This window comes from Zonotrichia leucophrys, chromosome 2, assembly GCF_028769735.1.
Source record: "Zonotrichia leucophrys gambelii isolate GWCS_2022_RI chromosome 2, RI_Zleu_2.0, whole genome shotgun sequence".
Taxonomy (NCBI): domain Eukaryota; kingdom Metazoa; phylum Chordata; class Aves; order Passeriformes; family Passerellidae; genus Zonotrichia; species Zonotrichia leucophrys.
In genome coordinates this window covers 57009362-57029947 of record NC_088171.1, presented here as the reverse complement: position 1 = coordinate 57029947, position 20586 = coordinate 57009362, and the positions used below count along the sequence as shown (strand labels likewise).

The 20586-nt window shown below is 40.5% G+C and overlaps 1 protein-coding gene across 2 annotated transcripts in view; it reads right to left on the bottom strand.

The window, feature by feature from the left end:
* The window catches only part of ADCY1 (adenylate cyclase 1), a 160430-nt gene extending 153716 nt beyond the window's left edge, over positions 1 to 6714 (bottom strand). Inside the window, exon 1 of one of the 2 annotated variants that reach the window (XR_010439149.1) lies at positions 6046 to 6288. Coding sequence is in view for 1 of the 2 variants with exons in the window: in XM_064705070.1 (XP_064561140.1) it covers positions 6046 to 6714 (669 nt within the window). In the remaining variant the exon portion in view is untranslated. Of the gene's footprint in view, positions 1 to 6045 lie in introns of both variants that reach the window. The other variant, XM_064705070.1, reaches the window with a different exon arrangement.
* Positions 6715 to 20586: the final 13872 nt, after the last annotated feature.

Below are 20586 nucleotides of genomic sequence, written 5' to 3'. Positions count from 1 at the left end.
TCTAAACCACACAAAAGGAATGCAACAATATAGCGCTGTAGTACTGTATTGCCTTGTTCTTATTCTATTGCCACTGCTATATAAAAAGCTATAAGTTATGCACTAACTTTGCAAGGCCTCCAAACTGAGACATGTCAGGCTTTTTCTGGGCTAAAAGTTTAGACTTTTCAGGCTGAGTTTTTTTTTAAACTTCTGCACACATTGTTTTACTTGGTTTAAACATTTTTACCTTGTTGACCAGATCTGTATAGTTCATTTATGTTACTTTTGCTTATCTTTGTATGTTAGCACAACAGTTTTATGACTTAAACATAACAAAACTGTACTATACAGAAATATAGGCCATGGAAACGCAGTACAAACCTTGAGAAGGGGAGACCCAGGAGGTACAAGCATGGTATTACAAAAGGTGCAGGGTAGAAGACAACACCTACAGCTATAAAAAAAGAGTCCCCCATGGTCAGCTAAAGAAATGTGAACATGGAGATAGCCAGATCTGGTATTAGTTGAAACAAAGAGAACAAATAGCAAGTATTTGGCATATATAAAGGAAAACCATTTTAAAATTTTGGATGAAACATGGAGCTGTAGAACAACAAAGGAAGAGAAATTACTATATCAACATTAGCATGAACATGCCCTTCCTTCCTGTGAAAGACTCCAGATGCTGCCAATGTAGGCAACATTTCCAGCAGAATGAAAGACACCACCCTTAGAAGTTGGAGAAGCAGAAGGGAGAGCCTAACATCAAAGAAAGTAGGTAGTAACTGAGTATATAACAATATTAGCTGTTTTTTTAATTTTTTTGAATACTTTTTTGGATAGAAGCCCTCTTTTTCTTCAGTAATGATGGGATCTTGCCTACTAATAACAACTAAACTTCTCAGATAAACTGTTATTGACTATGTCTCCAATTCACATGATTCTCGACAAGGCTTCTTGTTTCTCAAGCATGCAGAACCATCAGCATGCTGTTAATTTTCGGAAACCCACAAAGAGTGGCAGTGTCAGCATCTGAAGACTCAGGAATTCAAGAGCATATTAATCTCTATGTGGAAAAAGATCCTGAACGCTACATTCCATAGAAAATCCTACAATTCAACCCCTAGATAAAATTACTGTGGTCAAGACCTGGCAAAGACTATGCCACAAATTAAGATACCACTTTTTTTTTTTTTACCACTTTTGATTAGAAAGGAGTAAAAACCCCAACCCCCTCCCAAAACTTTTAACAATCTTTCAATATGGACTAAATATGAAGTGAAAATTAGAGTTACACACAGATATTGAGAAACTCTTAAAACAGTATTCCCTACCTTTGGAAAGGGAGGAAAATAGTGAATTCAGACAGATTGTTAGTGGATAGGTATGCTTGAATTATAGAGAATATTACAGATAATAGAATTCTAGATCTATTCTTGATACTAGTATTTGAAAAGCATCACAAAGACTGAACTAGTAGAGTCCCTCACCAGTGTTTTATATGCATGAAGGAGAAAACCAGAATTTTGCACTGAATAATAATGACAATGGAGCTGAGCTGTCTTTGATTCACAAGTGCTTTTGTTAGGCTACTAAACTCTGCCTTCTATGTGAGAGACAAAGGTGCGGAGATTAACAGTTCTGCCAGCGATGTGTTCATTAATTTTCTTTTAAACATTAGCACAAATAAGATTAAGTTTGGCATAACAATTCCTTGTGATATTCTATAATATTATCACACTAACCTGCAAATAGTTAAGATTATAAAATAAACTTTTAAGTAATAAATTAATTATTTAAAATAAATAATACCAATTTCCCCCCATTATCCTTTACACAGTCTATCTAATTTCAGCTAAGATTTTGGTACTTTCTGAATCAATAAAAGTGCTATCATGCATGCAAATAAATATATGCATAAAATCAGTTTTAACGCAGGCCAAAAAAGAAAATCTAACAAAAAAACCACAAACCCAAAAAAACCAACTGAAACCTACATTTGTTTCACCACAATTCTGAAAAAAAATTTGTGTTAGTTTATGAGAGCACTATTCTTTCTTCTGCTCTTTGTTACTCATGCTGTAATTCTGGGTTTTCTTCTGAAAGATTTGCTCTTTCCCAAAGACTCCAGTGATGTGTTAGGGTACTTTGGTGGTGTATGATTTGGTTTTTAATTTTCTGGAAATAAAAATATATTTTTTTAAAAAGGGACCTAAAATATTTAGAGGGCCAAAAAAAGTTATTTAATGTTAAGATATGAAACGGTGCATATGCCACCACTGAGTAATTTCTATGAACAGCCTTTGCCTTCCTTACCCCATCTGGTCCTCATGTCTTTAACACCTACACACTGCATTACTATAAAAATTATATTAATATCCTTTGGGCAGAATTCTCTATTTCTGTAAGGGCTCTGTAGCACCTCACATATACCTGGAATGTGTAGAGGGGGAAAAAAAGAAGAAAGAAAAAAGGAGAGAAAAGTCCAAGTTTTTAAAACTTCATTTGTAGGTTCAGCCATCTGTGGATACATTGTCACCTTATATGACAGGAGCATTTTGTTCCATGATTCTGAAGGAAAGGAAAGAGTCCAAGTGACATGATCAATATACTACTGGTTATATACAACACTTATGTCCTTATCACAATGTCAGAAAAGACATGCAATATCAGCTGTGAAGTCAGCATGTCTTTGACATGATCCCATATGGGATCAAGGTTGCCCCCAAGTACTTTGCATATTTTTATATTGCACTTATTTATATATATATATAATCTATTACTATATTTCTATTTATAGAAATGAGCAGGACATATTAGTAGATTGGAACCTTTCATTTAACAAAACACTTACTGAGGGGAAAGGTTAAGCTCAAGTTCTGCCACATTACTCCCCTGACTCTCATTACCTCCGTGTACTTGCTTTCCTGCTCTCCTTTTGCCTTTATACATACCTATGCCTCACCTCTGGCATGGCATGGCATGGCATGGCATGGCATGGCATGGCATGGCATGGCATGGCATGGCATGGCATGGCATGGCATGGCATGATCTCCACAGACAATACTGTGCTGCCAGAAAACTATCACTTGCAAAATAAATGTGCTTTACTCTATAGAAGTCATGACAAACTTCTGCCAAAATGAGCATTGGTTTTACTATGTAGAGAATTTGTACATTTAAAAGACAGCATGTCTTAAGCATGCCATGGGGCACTCTCTGATCTGTCACTATTGAAGTTGGTGAAGCTTTTGGCATTCAGAGATTTGCAAACGGAGATTCCTCAGACTTCGTGAAATAGATGATGCATATCTAAAAGCTCACTTTGGGAAAAATCCCTTAACTTAGCTATGCCTGTTTTTTAATGGGTTGAACTTGGAACAATATGAATTATTTGGTTGTGCTGACCAATTTCCAGTTTAATGTCAATGGAAGATTACTAGATCCGCAGTCTCCTAAAGCTCAGGCTAAACAAAAATAAAATTTATTCCCAAGTTGGTTCCCTGCCCGAATCACAAAAAAATCAAAGAGGTGTTTAACAGAATATCAATCTCAGTGATTGGTGCGGGCCTTTCTGCATTTTCAGGTACTTCAGATATCTGTTTAAAAATTTAAATTCATCAACTTGCTTGGGGCTAGGGAGCAAGGCGTTGGGAGAGAGAGCAGAGCCTTTCATGGTATTGCAGCTCTGCATAGAGCAGTCCTGCTTCCCTGACATATCAACGGCATGCTGTGTCTATAGGCAAGGGAGCCATCATGGTAATATCTAGTGTCTGGGAAGCAGATCCCAGTCATGAGGAGAAGTCCACTCTAGCCCTTACAAAAAAAGGCTCAGCTACTCTCAGGCCAAGCAAATAAAATTCAGATGATGCAGCCTTTACATATCTTTAGACTTCCAATCATTGCAAAGTTGTTCTTTGGAAAAGAAAAAAACTTCTTTGTAAGGGAAAAGTCCCTTTCATACATGGAGATGGCCTTCAAGTCAGGAGACTCATTCATTGCCAATATGCCACAAATCAGTGTGCATTTTTGTGTGTCACAAGTTCACAGACCAGCTCTATTGCTTGACTCTGAGCTGGTTTCTGCCTCCTGTTATCAGTAAAGAATACTGCTTCGGGGACTGCATATAAACCACTGAAATTACTCTGGCTGGGGAAAATGGTGATGAAGAAGAAACATAGATATGTTACATCAGATCTTAGTCAGCTATTTCTATGCATTTTCAAGCCAGTCTCTTGCCTGATGAATAACTGAGTTAAACGAGCGTGAAAGGATAGAGCCAGAAGATTTTTTCTTTTCAAAACGTTTTACATTCACGACCTTGGTTAGATAATTTAGTGAGCAGACGTTATTGTCATCTTCTTTATGCTACTCATCTAGAAGAGCAGATGCCACACTGAGCTGCAGCTTGGCATCAAGGAAAGTCTGTCTGTGTGTCAGGGCAGCCAGGATAGACTGGACTCCCATAAGGACTAATTGGTGCTTCAGAAAAAAGAGCTATCTTCAGCCCTATTCAAAAAGAATATTCTAGTGTTTTTAACATCCTTCCAGATGCTTTTTAGGAATGCTTCTCTCAGTGCTCCTGCATTTTATCAGCTCTCCCTCCCATGGAAACTCTAAATCACATATTTAAAAATAGACCATCAGATTATCTGGGTAAATCATAAAGCTCAGCTTATCTCTCTCTTCCCCTTCAAAATATACAATTTATTTTGTCCACCAGCTCAGCAGCGTGAAGCCATCAATAATCCTGTTTGTCTCAGTAACCCTACTCAGTGATTGTCCCTGTGTATCTCTGTTCTGTGTGTGCATGTCACGCTGGGGTGTGTGTGTCTGTGTGAGCACTGAAGAAGGATCCAGGAATTTACAGTTCTGGGCACAAAGGTTTACAATCCTGCTGTATTTATGCCCATGTCAACTGTGTACGTCCTAGCATCACAGCACTTATGGAGAATAATACCAGCATTTTGCCGAAGTAATGTACTAAGTACTTTAATTATACATTAAATTGCAGTTTAACAACAATCTGGACGACAGAAGCAGTGTGCTTCTCCTGAGGGCAGGCATAATCAATTCACTCAAGGAAGGACACAAAAATTTTCCAATTCCTCTCTCCCAGTGGTTCACACGCACCAGATAATAGAGCCTTCAGTGGCAAACCCCGAGTGCCAGCCCCCACGTTTCCTATACGCGCATCTCCTCATCCTCCTCCCCCTGCCAGTGCGGCCCATCAGGCCACGAGAGCCGGAAAAAGCCCTGCAGGGATATAAATAGCTCCTCGGGGGAGGAGGGGAGAGTGCAGCAGCACGTTTCTAAAGATGCTTGCTGCAGAGGGAGGTTTTGTTGGATTAATTCAAAGGGGAAGGGGAATCGCTAGGAAGTTCACTGCCACAGCAGGTAATGTCTGTGGAAAGAGGGCAGCAGCTGCCCTGGGGAAGCTGAAGGGGGAATGCCCCGCTTTCTGGGAGAGCAGCGAGGCGGGGTTCCCATTCTGAGTGTCGCACCTATTTCAAATCGTTTTCTCAGAGCCCTCCCCACCCCCGCAGATGGGCTGTGTATAGGCACGAACGGCCCACGGCTGAGACAGACAGCGAGGATATGATCCAGCTCGGTGGAGGTGTTATTACCACACGCAGCTTATTGTCAGTGCCAAGTTTGTACAGAGCCAGGTGATGTTGCTGGTGCGCTCTGTGTTGCACTGACTGTGCATGCGATGCTCTGAACTTGCCCCATGATCGGGCACAGGGTAGCGCTGCCTTCCCTGCCCTGTCCCCGGTTTTCCTTGGAGAGAGAGACAAAGCCGAGAGGTTCCGTCTCCCCAGAGCCGCCCTATACCCCCCTGCCTCCAGGAAACTTTCGGGAACTACAGACACAAACCCTGAGGCACAGGTGCGCGCTCGCCCCTTCCCGGCCGGGGACCGCCGGGGCGCTCCTCGGCCGCAGGATGCGCGGGGGTCCCGGAGCCGCTCCGTGCCCCTTCGCTCTCCCTCCCCCCGGCGGGCCGGCACCGCGCGGCTCTGCGGTGCTGCAGCGCCCGACCCGGCCCGGCCCAGCCTCTCTCACCGTCCTCCAGAGCCGCTGCCGCTTGGCACTGACGGAGGTGGCGGTGACGATGAGGTGGGAGACGGACACCACCAGCCCGAAGACGATGGCCAGCAGCGTCCGGACGGGAAGCAGTGAGTAGGAGACGAAGGTTACCAGCATGAGCTGCCACATGCCCTGCTCGGGGGCGCTGGGAGGCTCCATGCCGTAGGCGCCGAGAGAGAAGGGGCAGCAGAGGAAGGAGAAGGTGAAGCTGAAGAGCAAGGTGAGCTTGACGATCTGCTGCAGCTGGGTGACCTGCAGGTACTTGACATTAGTGACGATGAAAAGGGAGAGGAAGATGATGCAGTGCACCGGGTGCGAACCTTTGGAGATGGTCAGGCTGGGGCCGGAGAGCAGCTCCACCAGGGCTAGGCTGGCGGTGAGCACGATGAGGACGGCCAGCGCCTTGAGGGTGGACGTCTGCTCCAGCTTCAGGTTGTAGCTCTGGAAGAGAGCCTCCAGCTCCTTGCAGTCAAACTCATCCTCGCAGGCGATGGCATCCAGCAGCAGCAAGGGAGGGGGGTCCCCTAACCCGGCTCCCGCTCCCGACGCCGCGGCAGCCGGCGGGGAGCAGCAGCAGTGGCAGCACTTCTTCCTCTTGGTCTTGACTTTCTGAAACGGTATTTCCTCCATGTCAGTGCCATTCATAAACCCGGGCAAGAAATGCTCCTCCAGGTGTCCCCCGTTGCCGCTTTGCCGCCTCGCTGTTCATAAAAGAGGGGGGCTGCGCGCAGGAGCCGAGGCCGCTCCGCGGGCGCGGGTCCCGGGCACTCCCGCAGCCGCCGTCCGCAGCCCGCGCCGGCAGCCGCCCCCTCCGCTGCCACCCAGGAGCCGGGGGTGGCTGGGACGGCGGGAGGAGAGTCTCACTCGCGTTAATGTGCCAACCTTCCTGCCTGCAGTCTTGCTTTCCCCTCCACCCTCCTCCTCCTCCTACTCCTCCTCCTCCCCTGGTGCTCCAGGGATGCTAATCTCCTAATGACACCAAAACACCACCCAAAGGTTTGGAATCAAACAGAGGGAGGGGTGGGGGCAAAGGGTGGGTGGAAGCTCAGAAAAGGGGAGACGGAGATAATCAACAGGCGGCTTTCCCTTCAGATAATGCTATTTTGGGGAGCGGGAGCTACAGAGGAAAGCAAACGGGCTCCCGTAAGGTGGGCAATATTAAAAAATAAAACAGCTGGTAGGAGGAAAAAAAAAATAATCCGAGCCAGGGATGTGGAGGAAAAGTGCTGCAGAGGAGCCGGAAAGAAAGCAGCAGGCAGAGAATGGGAAGGCGATTCCCCTTCTCAGGTCCGAGAGCATCTCACCGGAGCTGGGGATTGAGAGGCGCCTGCGCGCCGATCGCTTGGGAAGCCGGACACGTCCCCGCCGGGGCTCCGCGACTCGGGAGCGGCCGAGCGGCCCCTACACAGCGCCCGGCCTTTCCCCGGGGCTCGCCCGGCCCTGCGGGTGCGTCCGGCACCGGCTGATGGCTGGCAGCCCCGCGCTGCCCGCCTGCCCTGGCAGCTGCTCGTATATGTATAGATACATAGGCACATACATATAGAGAGATGTACACACATACATACATACATACATACATATATGCACACATGAATGTGTGTGTGTGTGTCTGTGTGTGTATAAAAATATACAAAATCTACATATAAAGATGTAGAAGTACATGTCAATATAAATACATTTGAAAATACATAAATATATAAATATATAGATGTTTATATAGATGTTTCCTTTCAGAAATAAAGTCATATCTGATTGAATGAATCTCATTTTCATGTTTCTTGTTTTTGCCTAGCTCTGGAGCAGAGGGAGAAAGTGGTGTAGTGAATGAGAAAATTTTCAAGATAACACACTTCTATGAACACTTCTGCCTGTCTGGTAGTACAAATCAATCAGTGGCTGTGGAGGATTACTTTTATGACAGTTGAATATCACCCCACTCAAAATTGTACTTTGTGCCTCATCAGGAATTTGAATCTGTTGTTTTGAAAGAAAAATCCTCTATTTCTGCCTATAATGCTGCTATCAGATACTATTACCAAGTTGTCACAAAAGAATACACTGAAATATGCTTTTTTGTAATCATTGCATCTAATTTTGGGATTATGAGACTGATTTCAAACTCACCATAGAGTAGGGAAAGGACACCTTTTTTTTTGGTTGGGTCAAGCATTTGTAAGATTCAAGTCTAGGAAAATGTCAAAATAGAAAACTAAGGTTGTGAACAATTGGCTTTTGAAAGGCAGGGCAGGGATGCTTACCAGAATCAAAGCAAAAATCCTACTATCATCCATAGGTTGAAGAACTAATCACTGATTTTTGTATCAGTGATGTCAGATGCTGGTCTGAGATTTGGGCTGAAGAATGTTAAGACCAACAGTAGGCAGGGATTCTTTAAGATTTGTTATGGCTGTGAATTATGTTGGCAATTCACTTCTGGATAGTAAAGTAACATTAAAAAATTCTCGGATACATAATCTGAGGCAATATTTTTTATATTAATATTTTAGTATTTGATGTTACTCCATGCCCTATAGACTCGGTATGCAGTCATTCTTTTGAATCTGGACAGACCTCATCTGGAAAAGAGAATAAATCAACATTGCTGGAGTTTGTGTATTGCAGATTCAAAATATTCCACACTTGGGAAAATGACTGTTACGTACTCTGTGTTCATGGGAAACAACTCATGGTGATTTCCTAGACTGTGACTTAGACCCTCAAACACTGCAGAACTGTAAATACAGCTGATATTTAGACTTCTGTAACATCCTTCCCGAAGAAATTAAAGGGGTTGGATTTGCTGGCCTGAGTACTGGAAACAGGAAGAGATGTTTAGCTGAAATGAAATTAAATTTATGTTTAAACCTAAATTAAAATATGTAGACAAACAAAAAGAGGCTTCCTTCATTTTGTGGGATCTCTAGTGTGTTTGAAAAGCTTAATAAATTAATCTCCTTATTAACTTTGGTGCATAAATTCACTTTGGTCACACATATATTAGATAAACACACACTGTTGTGTTTTTACCTGTCCTCAGCTTTTTTTCTGAGCTCATATATCCTGAGGGATAAACTAATATTTCACATCTCACAAAATATAAGAGGTGGCACTGAGTTGGCCAGCCCTAGGGGCTATTCACTGAAAGAGTTGTCACGCTAGCAGTTATAATTTTTTTCTTCTGGCTCTCAGTTTGCTGCTGAGGAAATGGAAGGTGAGTAATTCCCTACAGGGCACCCTGTGGTTTAGATTATTTACATGCTTCTTACAGTCTCAGGTTGGCTTAGTTGGGGCATACATAAAGCAGAGAAAGATGCTGCATATGAAACACATACATCTTCATTCTTGCTAGGTCAAGGGGAAGCAGTGAACTGTTGAAGCCTCATCTTCCTTAGACACTCTAGGAGTATGGAAATGCCACACAGTGATTAATGAAACTCTGCCATCCTTTATAGACTGTTTCACATCACAGGGCAAATACTTCACCATACCCTCCATAATGAGGAGCCTAAGTTTTAGCACCTGATGTCACAAATACAAAGAGGAAATCTCAAAGCCTTTGTTTGAGACAGGCATATTATTAAAGCAAATGGCCAGCTATAAAACTGCTGGAATGCACTTGACACAGGACCATATTTTCTGACTTATCTGTTGTAGATGACAGTATCTAAAATAATCTAAATCTTCCTGGGATTTTCGAGCTATTAACAACACTTTATGGACTGTAGTACACTTCTGGCTCATTTTTAGGAAAGATATGAGGTTGGTTTTGACAGCTATTGCCCCCCAAAATTCTGGAACCAACCCAGTTCTTGGTTTTGTATGCTTTTGCATTTGCAATCAGAAACTACTCTGGGAATGAATATAAAATATTGACAGGAATGAGTATTGACAGGAAAGGGTGATTAGAATCCATCTTTTTCATCTTTAGAACTGCAAAACCTATCTGCTTTTAATTTTTTTTTAAGAGGCAAACTGTCTTGGTTGTTTGAGTCACTGGAAGTGAAAAACATTTTTTATGGAGAGTCAGGCAGTATATGGATCTAGGTTACACTAAATACAAGTCTCGCTGCATTTTACTAGACTATAGTATTGAATTAAAGAGCTACTCAGAGTTTCAGTTCCCACTCACTTCCTTCTCTCCCAGTCTATTTTTATTTACTATGTGCTTGTAGATTCCCCACTCAATAATTATTTTTCACTATAATCTTGTTTTACTTTACTGAACTCAGTACTTGCTTTTTTTTATCTCATCTTCTATAACAGTTTCAAGCATTCACTGCTTGGTGCATTAGGTGGAGATCATCTTTAAAAGCAATACCTTTCATAAAACTGGGGATCTTCGGACTCAGGACAATTTTAGAAGTAGGCATAATGGAAGTTTTGCATTGATAGACTTTTTTTTCCTTCTGGTAATTTTTGTCCAAGTAAGGATTGCAAGGATTTTCATCTTTTATCCATATTTAGTATTTCTTACCTGTAACAGAATGGAATGCTCTATGATCGGAGACAGGGATAGAAATCTCTTTTTCCTCTCATTGTCTCTGACAGTAAGACTAAAGACTCTGCTTAAAGCTATTGAGAAATTTCTGCAGATTCATTCTATCAGGCACAGCTTGTTAATGCCACCACCGGTGATATGGGCAGGACAGAAAAAGTCCAGCACAAAATAGTAGGAATGGCCAAGTTTAAATATAAAAATTGAACAGGGTTTTCCTCCTCTCATGGATCTCTGAAATAGATTCCCAACTTCTGCTAGATTTTGGGAAAAGATTTGAAAAAGTGAAAGTATGTTTTTCCAAATCATGCACAGATTTCATTTGAAACTAACCTGGGGACTCCATTCACAGTGTTATTTCAGGAAATGTAGAATAGATTTCTGTGAGGCTGCTGAAAAATTGTCTGAACAGGTCTTACAAGCATTATAATGACTTTTCCTTAATATTCTTTGTGGTTTTAAAGTTTGACTTACGTTACATGCATTTTGATGGAGAAGAAATGAAAGTGACCATTCTGATACATTAACACTTCCACAGTTAAACAACTATCTGCATTTGGATTCACCTAACCAGAGCATTTCTTCTACAGAGCTGAAATAAACTTTGCCCACCTACAATGAGTGAAAACCTCACAACATCTACAAGTTCAGTCATTAGGAGACATTGGTTCTAGCCTCAGCAATGTTGTCCAAAATTACTTTTTGACTTTTTCTTTGTGATTCTTCATACGAGAACCAGTTTTAAGAGAACAAAGATGAGACTTTCAAGGGTAAATTTAGGGTGCAATCCTAAACCCAGTGATAAACCTGTACCTTAGTTTCTGCTCAGGTCTAACAGTAGCAGTTTTGTTCTGTTTACATTGGACTGCACAGTGTTTTTTCCACTCAGATTATTTTAATCACTATTCTATCTGTATAGAAGTCTATCTAATTGTGTAATCTATTGGAAACAAAAAAAAGTCAGATGAGAAAAAACTTATATTAAGGCCCTGACCTCAAGTCACTTGTCAGACAAGACTGATGCTGAAGCAATTAGGACATTTGACAGAAAAATAATATGACTAAAGTGGCTAATTTGCCAGCAGAGAAAGGGGATGGGTTTTCTCCAGACCTCTGCTGAGCAGGGATTAAGAGCATTTTAATCCTTTACCCCTATCTTCTATTTTAAGCCATACAGGAGAGCATGAGACTTCTGTGACCTACTGAACTTCTGTATTAATACTAATGAACATCTTCAGTGAGCAAGCAATGTGCTTTCCAGACAGAATGGACACCTAGCCGGTCAGCCAGACCCTTCCAGCTTCTGACCAGTCATTAATTTTCTTCATCCATACTGTATCAACTCTGATTTATTTATTCTTCACCTAAATTTAGTGCCATCTAATATCTATTGTAAAGGCAAATATTCAGGAAAGAAGGTTGATACATTTTTATGAGGAATTAATTCACTGTTTCTGTTATGGTCTCTAGTAAGCCAGCCACAGTTCTCAAGATCTCTCCCAAATACCACAACCCATCTGGCCATGCTTCTGTCTCATCTCTTCCTACTTTATCCTCCCTGTTACCTCAGAGAAATGTCAGAATTTTTCCTTCATGAGCCTGTGGATGGTAGGAGGGTGGAAATGACACAGGAAAGGTTTCAAATCTTCTTTAAAACAATTTGTTGTGTACTTTGCCAAGGGGTATACAACAGTGACATATACTGATTAAAAAACATCAGCAAAACAAATCACAAACCAACTGCAAAACCTACACAGCACTTGTAGCACCTGCTTTTGTTACTTCATTTTAGATGTGTACATTCGAGAATACTCTTTTTCAGCAGAGAATGCCATAGTGCATGTTGCCATAGTGCAGCCATGAATGCTCTGGTACCCCCTCATTGTGCCATGGGACACCACGCAGAGAACACCATCTCAGTTGCTGACACCCATGTTGCCAGCTCAGGTTTCATATTACATTTACATGTTTGTGCATTCACCAGATCTGGAGACAGCTTGTTCAGGGCTGCCACGGGATCTTTGCACTGCAGTCTGGAGACTAGAAATATCATGTTAGCCTTCAACAACAGACAACCTTTTCTCTGGTTTCCTTTCAGTAAGGTGGATCTTTCAATACATTGGTTATCTTCAGAATCACAAGCCCGTCCCAGGCTAAGAAATCACTCAAGAAGATGTATGGATTTCCTCTAGTAAGGCTGTTATTTTATCTTTCCCAATCAGAGGGTTAACAAACCTTTTCTGAGCCAATTTCACAGTCAATATATAAAAACACCCAAACAACAAAACCCAGCCCCCAAAATTAGCTGGAACGGTTCTTGAGCAAAATACAAATGTTGCTGAGTTCCCGCAGACTTCCTTTTGCAAATTGTTTCAGAAAAAACAAGAAAAAAAACCCCAAAACTGAACCCTTCTTCCCCAACATCTTAGTACTTGTCCCTGCAATCGAACAATGAAAATTTCCCAAACCAGTTAGCAGATTTAGTGGAAATTTCTGTTATGCAGATGATCTGATTGATCAAAGCATTCTTAAAAGTCCTTTAGCTGTCAAAGAAACTCAGTAAAATTCAGACCAAGGTCAAACAGTCCCTTCTCATGGAATGACTTTTCTGAGAATTCTGCAAATGACTAGCATCATGGTGCTAGCAGTGGGAATGAATCTGATTCTGTTCCATGAAATCAGATAAAGTTTCGATATTCACTGCAGCTATATTAGCCCTGGTATTATGACCGTGCTTATTTCCCAAGGAAGGTTTCTGTTCCTCTCTATATTAATACTGCTGTTGTCTAAGGCAGAAGTATGGCTCTGTTCAGAGCTTATATCATTCTTGTTTGCCTAATTAAATGCAGTCTAGATGTATTTCAGAATGTGTATAAGGACAGATATTTTGGTTAGTTTATTCCTTGAATTTCTTGAAAGAGAAAGACAAGATGTACGCAAAAATAAAGACAGAAATTATAGCTGTTTATAATGCACAGTTCACTAGTAGCCATATTTCTGATATATCAAATTTTTAAAAAATATAATAAATATTTTTATTATATGTTAAATATACTATATATAAAACAGAGATGTTTTCCTCCTATTTTACTTATCTCTATGTTAGTTAGCATGCATATTCTTGAATCACTTATACTATGGCATGGTATTTGTCTTGGTTTGAGAGGAAGTGAGATTTTTGGGATGGTGGGGTCAAACCAATAGGTGCTCATATTTGAATGTTGGCACTTGGTGCGGCCACTGAGGACATGCAAACGCCTCTGAGAACACAGGGGGTTAAAAGCAGAGAACTCCCAGGAAAACTTTCTCTTGGTTCTGGTCAGTGAAAGGTTCAGAGCTCCCCTGCCCGGCTGCGGGCTGGGCGGGCCAGGGGAAGCCATACGGCCCGGTGAGGTAGGCCGGGCCTTGGACAGAGAAGGGAGGTGGAGAGGCCCTTGAAGGATGGAAGGGTGCAGGAACATTGGAAAGGCATCGGGAATCCCCTCCCCCCACAGCAGGTGCCTGGGCCTGTGCCACCTTGAAATTTGATAGCACTGGCTGAGAAGGAGAAGGGGGGAGTGAGGTGAGAAGGTCCCAGCAGGGCAGCCATGGGAGTTCTGGACAGGCAGAGCCAGAGATTTTTAACCCTTTTCTTGGATGATGGAAACCTTACAAATGCTGATCCTCCTGGAGCTGAATGAGAAGAGAGATAGAGATGAAAAAAGAGGAAATGGGCCACGAGAGAAGTTGAGAAAAATCTTGGGTGGGAGGAGATGATGGAGTGGCCTCTGGCTGGACTTTTCTTGTATAGCCATGGACAGAACCATTTTTCCTGTGACACAGAGACGGCATTTAGGGGGAGGCAATGGCTTGGAGCCAAGAGAGTGCAGTGATGTTATGTGAAGGAGTGCGTGAACAGAGACAATGGGTGAGGAGGGTGGTGGTGCCCTCCGTCTTCAGGGAAGAAGAAGATCTCTGTGTTCGAGACCCCTTGACCCCAGGGTGAATTTGGGGGGGACAGGTGTCCTAAAAGTGAGAGACTGTGCTCTTTTTGGAACTGGGCAAAGCGCTCTTAAAAGGAAAACCCTAGAAGCAGCTCTGGGCCATGTTCAGTGGTGAGAGCACTGGACATGGAAGGAAGATGTCACCATGGCAAATGATCTCTGGGCGGTGTCACATGTGACATGGAAACACAAGAGGTCTTAACTGTGTTTCCAGGGGAAGCCTATGGTACAAGAAGGACTCCTCACTCCTTGATGAACTGAGAATTGATTTTCTAAAGGGTGGTGATGGACTGAGAATTGGTGATCTGAGGGACAGATGCTTTGGAAATTTGGTGGGGGAAGGAGGAATGTTTTTGGAAGGTTTTCATTCTCTCTGTGTGTTTCTTTTTACATATAGTTGTAGGTTAATACAGTTTTCTCTTCTTTACTCCTAAGTTGGAGACTGCTTTGTTCTATTCCTGGTCACATCTCACAGCAGACACCAGGGAGAATGAATTTTCATGGGGGCACTGGCAATGCGCCAGCATCAAACCGTGACAGTATTCTAATCTATGAATTGAAATTTTAGTAAACAAATATTTTTTTTCTTTCTTTTACTTTTAATGAAGCCTATCAGTTGCTCAAGATTTTTTTTTTAATCCCATGTTTATTTTCATTATGTCTAGTTTTCACTATTGGTAATATTCATCATGTGCTCTGCTATGATTTTTCATGACAGTTCACTCATTAGAAGTTCTGTAATAGCTGCCCCAGGTGCCAGACAGGAGGTTCCGTTATGCACTTCTGATTTGGCAGAACTTCACACCAGTTTCATTTGGGAGTTTTTCTTGAGTAAGTGTTCTGAAAGCCTGCATATTTTCATCATTTGCAGAGTCTCCTGTCAAAGATTGAAAAGTACATTGACAATATGAATTTTATAATAAGAGTAGAAATAAATATGTTTGTAATGACTTCCTATTGGAGAAAAGAATTGCTCCTTTATAATATTTTAACGTTTTCTGATGACAACTATAAAGCTAACAATAGTTTCAAGACATAGCATACTACAGACAACCAGAGTATTGTCTGCCAGTTAGTACTTGTATTTCATCACTTAATGACTACAAATATAGCCCTTTGCTGTTTTTTAAGAACCCAAGGAAACCATCCCCAAATCCAGTGGAATTAAAAAAAAAAAAACCTTAATGATGCTTTTCAAATAGAAAGATAAGCTTGTTACAGAAGGCTAAGTCACGAAAGATACTTATTAGAGATTCACCTCCTCTAACACTCTCTTGCAAAGAACAGAGTACCCCAAAACAGCATGTATCAGACATTAAACTGCTGCTCCAGATTATTTCCACCAAGGGCCAAGATTCTCTCTATTTTATTTCTAATCTATGTAATGGGATTCTTCATGTAAATCCTGCAACTAGCAGCAACTAATTAGGTCAAATTAACAGGACATATGTTACTGGATCTATTTTGAGTTTAACTCCTCAAGATGGAGCTACCCTCCTCTTTAAGGTAACAACTACTGGGTGTTAAAAGTGAAAAGACAATGTTGTTGTGGTGTGTTTACTATTCCTTTAGTCAGAGCCTTGCTCAACATTAAGACAGATTTCCGGTGGACTTCAAAGCTATATTTATTTTCTTATCACCTGTGCACCCCCTTCATCCTAAACAATTTGCATAAACCTGCATAATGCTTCTTAGCTTATGCCTCACTGCTACTATATATAGATGAACTGGAAATTCAGCTTAGTAAAGCAACTTAATTATTTTCTTGTTCCCTTCTTTCTTTCTGCCTACACACTGTGCATATGTTTTTGTGCATGAAGGTATGAAAGAGATATCATGTACTCCAAAGGAATTTTAAGTGTTAAGTGTTATTGTTCTTATTAATTATTGGGGGAAACAAAATTTTCTAAACTGATGCAAAAGTAGGAGCCATAAGAACAATCCCAAATATCACAGGGAATCCAGCATATGTGTGTACACCTCTGAGTGTGAGTGGGTGTGTTTGTAAATGAGAAGCAGGACTTTTTCCTTTAAAAAGAAAAAAAAATTAAGACAAAAATATTTTACATTTTCTTTGTGACACACATTGAGAGTTATAAAGCCAAGTCAGGTGCTGATTTTATAAACAGTACATCTCATGTATTTCTTACAGGCTTCTTTTCATTTTCTGTGTAATTTGCTTAACAATCTGTTCTTTTAATTTTCTGTGTTATTTGCTTAACAATCTGTTTGCTTTCAAGTTTATATTTGCAAATTAGGTTATTTCTTTAAAAACCTAGAGGTGAAATTAAAAATTTCATTGAATATGGTATATTTCTGGTTGGATAGGACTCATAAGGAAATAAAAACAATACTTAGATTTTAGTTAAAAGCAGGCAGTTTTCTCACAACTTTTGGTTGCAAAAATCATAAAAGATTACAGCAGTTTAAATATAGATCTGCTTGCCTAAAAAATTAATTTTACATTTAATAAAGCTAGTTTTGTAGCACTTTAGCACTTAATCCCTGAGAAGCTTCCTTCCTCAGCTCTGATGGCCATTTAAAGCAGAAAGAGGCATTACCTCAAGGAGAGCTTACCTTAGTGTTTTTAACTCTAGACTGAGTAGTGCAAGCCTGACTACATTCACTATAGATTGGGTCTTACCGTACTGTTTGAAATATATCTCACTTCTCTAAACAAGGTTAAATGGTATTTTTCTTCCCCTAATCCTGTTTAACAAGTTAATGGGTAGTCTGGACAGTTTAAGTATTCCAGTTAAGTGGGAGAAAGATCACTGTAAGACCACTTAAAAGGTATCATGGGATGATAGAGGGTAAATGAATTTTCCAAAGGATTTCCTAAAGGGTTTCCAAATGATTTTAGGGAAGGCAAGTTAATACTAACATAAAAATAAAAAAATCTCTGGGAATTCCCACTACCACTGCAGTGATAAAACTTGTTTTAATTTTTGGTAGTACATTTTACAGTTTCTTCCCAGCACTGACATACTCTCTTGGCCTTGCACCAAACTCACCGAAGCTGAAAGCTGATGGAAAACTTTGACTTTCTTTAGCCCCAGGTGCTGCTCCTCAGCGCCCAGAGATTAAGGGCCTCAAGGTGGCCAGCTCTGCTTATTGTACTGCCTAAGAAAAATTTCCCTGACTTCACTGGTAACTTATCCCACAAGGCTAAACCCAGAGGTTAAGGAAGCTGACTTGATATTTTGCACAAACTCTATGGAAAAAGCACTATACTTTTTATGCCTAGCTTGCAAGTTTTGGGCCTTTGCATTCAAGATATATTTGTGACTGATGGACCTCTTCAGTGACATTTGCCCCTGTAGTTAGCAAAGTACTTGTAGAGGTCTGTGCGTCCAAAGACACATTTACCCAACAAGGAAAACTTGAAGAGAAATGCTCTATTGACTAAGTAAAATTCTCACCAGCAGATTTTGGGAGTTTTTTTGCAAGAGCACCAGGGAAACTTCTGCAAGGACCTGACGGGGAGCAGTAGCAGCAATAATCCAAAAAGTGATGATAGCACTTTCTGAGGATAACTTAAGTACCATCCTGATGGTACAGAGATTTCATGTACCATCTCACAAAGAGTATATGCTGGAGACTCCCCTGTTGGAAAGGAGCTTGGCAGTAATGCATCTGGGAGTCCCACTGGACACCAAGTTTTCCATAAGCCAGTGATATGAGTTTATGGCAAAGGTGATTAACAGTATCCTGGGGTGTACTGGAAAAACTTCTGTCAGCAGTTCAAGGGAGGTAATCCTTTTCTCAGCACTGGTGAGGTCTCATTTGGACACCTGTGTCCAGTTCTGGGCTTCGCAGTACAAGAGACATGGATGTACAGAAGAGAGTCCAGTGAAGGACCACACATATGGTTAAGGGATTGTGAAGAAAGGCTGAGATCTGTGACTGCTCAGCATTGAAAAGGAAGGCTCCAGGGGTATCTTATCAATATCTATAAATACCTGAAGGGAGGTGCAAAGAAGAGGGAGCTAGGCTCTTTCCAGTGGAACGTCCACTGACAGGACTAGAGTCAATGGACAGAGAGTGAAATATATCAGGTTTCCTCTGAACATCAGGAAACACTTTATTTACTGTAAGTGTGACTGACCACTGGCACATATTGCCCAGGGAGATGGTGACACCTCTGTCCTTGGAAATATTCAAAAGCAACATGGATATAGTCCCGGGTAATTGGCTATAGGTGGCCCTGCCTGACAAGCAGGTTGGATTATATATTATCCAACCAATAATATATAATATAATATAATATAATATAATATAATATAATATAATATAATATAATATAATATAATATATAATATATATAATATATATAATATATTATATATTATATATTATATTATTATCCAGAATTCCTTTCCAATCTCAGCCTTCTGTGATGCTGCAATTCTGTCACATATGTGGGGAAGGGACTGTTAATCACTCTCGTGCAGGCCCATTCCAAGGTAGGCTAATAGTATGTGCAAGAAATGTCTCCTACATTTTCTATACCATGTTAAAAAGAAAAACTAAGTCAGTCTGTTAAAGAAAAAGCAGACTTGACAATGCACGATCTCCCCTAAAAAACATAATTATTGCAAAATTTAGATGTACAGCTGCATTTTCTAATATACCTGATTCTGCAGGGTTATCTGTATTACAAGCTTCTCATGAGAATAAGAACAATTAAAGGACCAATTACTTTAAAGGTGCTACCCATTCATATTCATAGTTTCAGTGAAGAAAAATCCTCAATTCTGTCAAAACTGGTTTTCTCAGAACTGGTAGGTCCAAGAAAACAGGGGAAAACCCATAGTCCCTAGAAAATAAGCCAGAAGAAAAGAGGTATGGAAATATTATTTTAGCACTCCAAGTTCACGCATCAGTTGAATAGAAGATTTAAAGACTGTAACTTGTGTTTAGGTTAACTTGGTTGTCAAATCGCTCATGGGATCTGACCTAGAGTGTGAAAATTTGTGTTCATGAGCAGAGAAATAATCAAACTGAGCACTATCAAACTAACCTTCACAAATTCTGAAATATCCTGCCTGGAAATTATTCTGCAGCACAGCTTTCAGAAGTTTTAATGCATATTGATCTGCTTTTGTAGCCTTTGCACTTTACAGAGAAGTATTATTTATCTTTTAAATATATTGTGAAATATGGTGATGTATGGTGATTTATGGCAGTTGTTGATTTTCAGTATTTCTTCTCCCCTCATATTTTTCCATCGCCATGATTAAACTAACAAAATAATTAGAAGAAATGAAATGTGAACAATATTAGATATATTCCCTTGCCATAACTGAATAACACTTGTTTTGGTTCAGTAGCATCCTTGTTTTTACCCAATATTACTGTGTTCCTATGATTTCATTGAAATTTTTCAGAGACTCCTTTATATTCAATGTTTCTTCCACCTTTTATAGTATTTCTGTTAAACGCAGTAGATAAAATGCCCTTCTAAAATTTCAGTACTTGAAATGTGTGGTTTTTGAACAGATTTGGAAAACTTATTTATCATCAAGGAGAACTTTTTTCAACCTAAGAAGTTTTATGCATATATTTATAGTAATAAGTACAAGCTATTATGCCAGTCATAATACAAAGCAAATCAGCTGGTATTATTTTCATAAATATTTAAAAGTTAGCACATCTACGGTATAGGCAAGGAGTATTATATTAGAGCCTCTAAAAAAGGGAAAATCTATGTGATTTTCATTTAAATAAACTTATTTAAAATATAAATGGACACCACACACTTGGTCTTTATTTTGAGTTAGCAAGTTAAACTGAGATTTAAAGATCATTAGAATAAAAACTTGCTACTTTTTCTTCCGTGCCTTTCAAACATAATTTAAATAGACCAGTTTAGTGACTTGCAGTTTGGAACAAGTTCTTCTGATACTGTGTAGACACAATTTATGTGTCTACAGAAGATTCATACATACTACATGCCCCAGGAGACTGCAGTCAAGGTGAAGTCTTGGGCACAGCTTTGATCAACTGAGTATGTCACTGCCCATAGCAGGGGAGTAG